This window comes from Myxocyprinus asiaticus, chromosome 13, assembly GCF_019703515.2.
Source record: "Myxocyprinus asiaticus isolate MX2 ecotype Aquarium Trade chromosome 13, UBuf_Myxa_2, whole genome shotgun sequence".
Lineage (NCBI taxonomy): Eukaryota > Metazoa > Chordata > Actinopteri > Cypriniformes > Catostomidae > Myxocyprinus > Myxocyprinus asiaticus.
In genome coordinates this window covers 28,806,010-28,813,333 of record NC_059356.1, presented here as the reverse complement: position 1 = coordinate 28,813,333, position 7,324 = coordinate 28,806,010, and the positions used below count along the sequence as shown (strand labels likewise).

The following is a 7,324-nucleotide window of genomic DNA, read 5'->3' as shown; positions in this document are numbered from 1 at the left end:
CACACACTACCAGTCAAAAGTTTTGAAACACTGATTTTACCACATCCTAAATCTGCTTTATTTATACATGTTGGATACAGCTTGACCTGTCCATATATGTTTCATTAAAAAATTAAGTATAATAATCATATTGTCAGCAACTTAAAGACAAAACAAGAAGTAGCTATATTTACAAATTTAATTTATGTGAAAAATTGGAATATTGCAAAAACAATTTGTGAATAAAGCAGTGTTTCCATCCCATGTGTTGAAAAGAAAAATCATCTCTTCTATTCACATGGCTTTCTGAACTTTTTTGATGCACATCTATATTCCTATATAAATTCTACAGCAATATATTCTATAAATGTGTTTTATTTATGTGCATATGTCTTCTAATCAAATACAAATTTTTCCACCTCAAGCAGGTATATACATTTTATGCCCATTTTGGGTATTTTATTATCATTTTAGTGTTTCCATCCAGCATTTTTTTTTTTTTTAATACATGGATGGAAACCCAACTAATGTTACGCCAAATCATGGCACATACACTCAGACTCCTGTTGTTCCAAATCTGTGTGACTTTCTTTTTCCTCCTTTTCCACAAAAGGAGATTCTACGCAAAATCTTAGCCTCGTTTACGATTCACTTTCATCACATGGCAAAAAGATACAGCGAAGGAGAACAGTGACCGAGACTGTCATTCCCTAACATTCTGCTTAACATCTCCTTTTGTATTCCATGGAACAACATGAGTGAGTAAATGATGTCAGAATTGTATTTTGTTTTGTGTGAACTATCCCTTTAAAAGGTGTTGTAAGTGGTTTAAGCAGTTTTGCTAAATTCCACTATAGCTACTGGATTAAACTGTACCTATTTCTTCAAACACACATCCCTGCTATTTTAATAATCTTTACAAATTAATTTACCATAATGCAAAATATTAAGAAATTCACCACCACTGTAACGGTCAACGCACATGTTATAGGTCTAACTAATCTACACAAGCAAGTGTTGCAACATATCATAATCGCTCCCACCATTAATCAACAAAATACAGATGCAAGAGTTAGACATCACGCTGCTCGCAATGTATAGCTCCATTGACTTTAATGGTAGAAATGTAGTTTTGTCACATCATTCAGCTTGAACTGTCGATTCTGTGTTAAACACACTCTTTTACATATATGTTTCCAACTGGATCCGTCACAAGTACTTCTTCCCATATCTCATAACTTATAAATTATGCATTAAATACAAGTCACCTGTCTTTGCACTTCCTGTTAATATTTAATCATATTTGACAAACAAAATTACGTTTTTATGAAGTTTTTTTGCGAAAAAGAAAAACTTTATGAAATCGATTGAATAGGGAAACACAATTAACTTCCCTGCTATAGCTCCACTTTACCCCACATTCAAAACATTACACATACACCTAAAAAAAAAAAAAAAAGACAAATATCAATCCATCTTCAGTACAACAGGAACGCACATCCAGACTCCCTGCCATGATTTATGACTGCTTTTTGGGGTTGCCTTGTGTGGGTCCCTTGAAGTCTGGGCTCAGTAGACTCATTAGATCCATCATGGCTTGACTGATTTGAGAGCCAAATTTATGAGAGTCCTGTGAACAAGATTAAATTTTACATAATTTCACATGCTATACAAGAGACAGGATAATGTGTCAAATAACTGACAGAATTATTTATTTTTTCTCTCCCTTTTTCTCCCCAATTTGGAATGCCCAGTTCCCAATGCACTCCAAGTCCTCGTGGTGGCGTAGTGACTGGCCTCAATCTGGGTGGCTGAGGACGAATCTCAGTTGCCTCCGTGTCTGAGACCATCAATCCGCGCATCTTATCATGTGGCTTGTTGAGCACGTTACCGCGGAGACATAGTGCATGTGGAGGCCCACGCTATTCTCCGCGGCATCAATGCACAACTCACCACGCACCCCACCGAGAGTGAGAACCACACATTATAGCGACCACGAGGAGGTTATCCAATGTGACTCTACCCTCCCTAGCAACCCGGCCAATTTGGTTGCTTAGGAGACCTGGCTGGAGTCACTCAGCATGCCCTGGATTCAAACTCGCGACTCCAGGGGTGGTAGTCAGCGTCAATACTCGCTGAGCAACCCAGGCCCCAATAACTGACATAATTAACATGTCATCATGTACAGTACTGTGCAAAAGTTTTAGCCACTTAAGAGGTTTCACAAAAACATTTGTCTTAAGATGGTTATTTATAAATTCAACTTTAGTGTGTCAATAGGAAAAAATACATTTTAGACTCACAAACATTAATTTTGCAAATAGAAAAGATTAGAACAGAAGAACAGGGCGCTCTGCAAGAGATGGCATTGCCCCCACAGAGCCCCCCACTGAACATCGAGTCAGTCTGGGATTACATGAAGAGACAGAAGCAATTGAGACAGACTAAATAGATAGAAGAACTGTGGTGAATTCTCCAAGAAGCTTGGAACATCCTATCTGCCAACAACCAAGAAAAACTGTGGCCAGGTGTACCTAGGAGAACTGGGGCTGTTTTAAAGGCAAAGATGGCCACCCCAAATATTGATTTAGCTTTTTTATGTTTACCGGACTTTGTATGATGTTAATTGATAAAAGAAAACCATTTATGGCATTTTTGAAGACATCCTCACAATGCAACATATTTCACAAGTGCCTAAAACTTTTGCACAGTACTGTATATATGCAGTCCTGTGAAAAAGCATAAACCATGAAATGTTTCTGCATTCTTCAGCCTATGTGTGCATATCTGGAACTTTTATTTGGATCATATTGATGGGTGAAGGTAATATAATTTGACAAACAGCAATGAAAGTTTGACAGATATTTTTCAACAAAAATACCTACAGAAATGTAATTGTTTTCAGAGGAAATAAATAACTACTTTATATTCAGCAGCTGGTATTGCCTCTTTGGCAGAAATAACCTGTCCAGGTTTTTTTTTATTTTTTTTTTTTTACTGTCTGTCCGTCTCTAATGTCAGCATAAGGATTTTTTTTTTGTCAATTCCTGTGTGATGTTGGAGGCTTATCTTACATGTACGGCCCACTTCACACTGGATTGAGATCTGGTATGAAACCTTCTCCATTTGTGGATTATTTTTTGTACAGCTGAATGGTGGATTTTTAATAGGATATTGCATTAATAATGATAACAGTTGCAAATGGCTTTAAATCCCATTCCAGACTCATAAGCCTCAACAAACTTCCCTCTAAGGGGTTCAGGCAGCACTTTGATCTTGGCATGATGGTAACATGTACTTCAATGCTTATGACCAAACCAAACTAGAGGTCTGCTACTTGCCCTGAGCGTGTTGGGACCCGACAAACTGTCGATAACAAACTGTATAATTTTGGTTTGGTTTTGCAATTAATGAAAAAATAAATGTAATATATACTGATCAGCCACAACATTAAAACCACCTGCCTAATATTGTGTAGGTCTCCCTTGTGCCGCCAAAACAGCGCCAACCTGCTATTATTCTCACCACAATTGTACAGAGCATGACTTTGTCAGTTTGAACCAGTCTGGCCATTCTCTGTTAACCTCCTGTTGATTTTTTCCCCATCCTGATGGTTGATGTGAACATTACCTGAAGCTCCTGAACCATATCTGTATGATTTTATGCACTGCAACCACACAATTGTATCCGATTAGTTAATCGCATGGATGATTATTGGTGCCAGATGGGCTGGTTTGAGAATTTCTGTAACTGCTGAAACTACGTGTGTTGGTGTGTGTGTGTGTGTGCTACATTGTTTTGACTTGTCCCAGGGTATTCACTGCTAGATTTAGAGTTGTTTGTCCAGTGTGTGTAAAACTATCATTGTTTTTAGTGTCTATAAACAATACTTCACTTGTTTTAGAGTATTATTTATTGCTAAAGTGTAGCATAATTTATTTGCGGTGTAATGAAGTCGTGTTTGTTCCTGCGCTTGTCACCTCTCGCGACCCTTAGTTTCGGTTGCCCACGTGACTAGCTTTGTTGTGCTAAGTAGCATTAAGGCATGTCCAGCGCCAGGTAAAATATTTAAACCGCGGGATCCATAATCATTCCAGGAGAAGCGATCTATCTACAAGAGTCTGCAGTTGCATTTAAGTGTGTTTATTCCATTGTTTTACTTTAATGTAGAGTAGTATTAATTGCTAGACTTGTGCTGTTTGTTTACTGTCTTGAACTCGCGTCGCTTAAATGTGTGTTGGTGTGTGTGTGCTACATTGTTTTGACTTGTCCCAGGGTATTCACTGCTAGATTTAGAGTTGTTTGTCCAGTTTGTGTAAAACTATCATTGTTTTTAGTGTCTATAAACAGTGCTTCACTTGTTTTAGAGTATTATTTATTGCTAAAGTGTAGCATAATTTATTTACAGTGTACTTGCCCACGTGACTAGCTTTGTTGTTCTAAGTAGCATTAAGGCGTGTCTTGCTATTTTCACTTTACGACTCATTAGCAGCGTGTATATATTTGACGTGAATGCTGACGTGGAAGCGGCAGCGGAAGTGGAAGCCCTCGTGTAAAGCCCTCCTCCTCTACCAGCAAGTCTACCTGTGCGAGTCCACCGAGCAAGGACACGACAAAGCGCCACTCACCATAGCTCTTAAGTATCTTTTAATTGTATCTATTTTCTTATTTTTCCTTCTACATACTAAACATGTCTACTTCACGAATAACATATGCCTTCAAGCACATCCCTATTATGTGTTACAGACAGTTTACACGATATAAACGCAAGACAAAACGCAACCCACACAACCTACGGCCACTTTGCACTTCAGCACCTCCTCCGCTCTCTTTCTCAGTGGGACTCTGGAATTGCCAGTCAGCTGTGAACAAAGCTGACTTCATTCCTGCTTTTGCCACACAGTCCACCCTCAGCATCCTTGCACTGACAGAAACATGGATACGTCCAGAGGATACAGCAACACCTGCTGCTTTCTCCAACAACTTCTTCTCTCACACCCCTCGACACACCGGTAGGGGTGGGGGAACAGGGTTGCTCATTCCAAACAACTGGACTTCTTCACCACACTCCTCTCCATGTAACAAAACTTCTTTTGAATTCCATGCTATTACTACAATGCAACCCACAAAAATACATGTTGTTGTCATCTATCGCCCTTCAGGTCAGCTGGCAAACTTTCTCGAGGAGTTGGATGTCCTGCTGTCCTTCTTCCCGGAGGATGGTAGGCCACTTGTGGTCCTTGGTGATTTCAACATATACCAAGACAAGCCCCAAGCCACTGAACTTCATGCTCTTCAGGCCTCATTTGACTTGGAAAGACTAAGCACTACAGCAACTCACAGATCGGGTAACCAGCTGGACCTCATTTTTACACATAACTGTGCCAACTCAAATATTCTTGTGACTCCTTTACATGTCTCTGATCACTACTTTGTTCAAATCAACAGGACTCTCCCATCTACATTAAAACAGACTCCGCCTTTGGTCTCCTTTCGCCATAACCTCCGTACTCTTTCACCCCCACACTTTTCCACTGTGGTCTCTAACTGTCTTCCCACACAAAAATGTATTTTCCACCCTGGATGTAAACACTGCCACAGACACACTAAGCTCTACTTTAACAACCTGCCTAGACAGCATCTGTCCTCTCTCCTCTAGGCCAGCATGTACAACACCACTCAGCCCCTGGCTCTCTGACGTCCTTCGTGAACATCAGACTGACCTCAGGGCAGCTGAGAGGAGATGGTGGAAATCTAAAGATCCAGCAGATCTAGGTAAGTATCAGTCTCTGCTTGCAACTTTTTCAGATAATGTTAAATCTGAAAAACTTCCTATTACCATAAGATAAACAGCACCACAGACACTCGCAGCTTGTTTAGAACATTCAACTACAGTAACGCCTTCCAAAACGGTCATAAATCTAGGGGTAACCATCGATAACAAACTAAATTTCACAGACCACATCTCAAAGAATGCAAGATCATGCAGATTTACACTCTACAATATCAGGAAGATAAGACCCTTCCTCTCTGAACATGCCACACAACTTCTTGTTCAATCACTTGTCATAACTACAGTGGACTACTGTAACACTCTCATTGCAGGCCTCCCTGCATGTGCAGTTAGACCCCTGCAAATGATCCAGAATGCAGCAGCACGTCTGGTCTTTAATCAACCAAAGAGAGCGCATGTTACACCACTCCTTGTCTCTCTTCACTGGATGCTGGTTGATGAATGTATCAAATTAAAAAAAAATTCTTGTTGCTCTTTAATCTGTTTTGAATACTATTCTGATGCTAGTGAAACTTTGTAATATGGCACTTTTCATACCACTGTCTCCTTAAGATGATTCGCTTATGTTTTCCTCTTTTGTAAGTCGCTTAGGATAAAAGTGTCTGCCAAATTAATAAATGTAAATGTTACAGTAGTAGATCAGCTTGGACATTTTTGCAGCTGCTATCAAGTTTGCTCATGCATTGGCCATCATTTGCAAAAGGCAAGTTTCTAAAGAGAAATCATCCACTGAGCATTGAAACTGCCGCTCAGTAAGTAATTAATTTTTTAGTTAAAAAGTGCAAGCATTATTTAGAGTTGTGACGAGAAGGAGGGCAAGGCTGGGCAATGATGATGCATGACCAGTGCTGAACCAGCTGATCAGCAGGATAAAGGGGAGCCGGAGGCACCAGTTTGAGAGAGATGGAGAGACACACATGCAACGCGGCCATGTGTGTCTGTTTATGTTTGTTTTAAGTTAAGTTTGACATTAAAACTTTGTTGACTGTTCAGCTGGTTCCAGCCTCCTCCTTGCCCACCTTGAACTGTTACAGTGGTGCCGAAACCCCGGAGGGAGGAGGGATGCGCTGTCACAGAGTCCTCACTGCTGCCATCCACCAGGGAGCAGCCGCGGCTGTCAGCCTGGGGACAGAGGGGTCGCTGCCGTCCACCGAAGAAGGGGAGGAGCAGTTCCGCCCGCCAGGGGCCGGAGGACTCGCTGCCGTCCGCCGGGGGAAGGGTGAGTTGATGTCCACCAGAGGGCAGAGGAGCAGTTGAGGACCGGGCGGCAGCACGTCAGGGAGAAGGCGAGCAAGTTCTTCTATCTGTCCTCTCTCTCTCTCTCTCTCTGTGTGTCTCCGCTCACCCTTTCCCTCTCCTCACGTCTCCCTTCGTCTCTCCCCCAGTTCACAGGAGGCAGGGTGGACCACCAGCTGACAGAATGGCTGGAAGGGCAGAGTCTCCGCTCCAGTGATTGGGGGGGGGGGGAGTTGGTCAGACTACTGAATAGGGAAGAGTGTGACAAGGAGCAGGCCTGGCCAGGCCATGATGATGCACAGCTGGCGCTGAATC

General features: G+C 41.5%; 1 protein-coding gene across 1 annotated transcript in view; it reads right to left on the bottom strand.

Moving 5' to 3' along the window:
- Positions 1-412: 412 nt before the first annotated feature.
- Positions 413-7,324, bottom strand: part of LOC127450689 (carnitine O-palmitoyltransferase 1, liver isoform-like) — a 58,495-nt gene continuing 51,583 nt past the window's right edge. Inside the window, exon 19 of the mRNA XM_051714967.1 lies at positions 413-1,609. Within this exon, the coding sequence (XP_051570927.1) occupies positions 1,499-1,609 (111 nt within the window). The 3' untranslated portion in view covers positions 413-1,498. The remainder of the gene's footprint in view (positions 1,610-7,324) is intronic.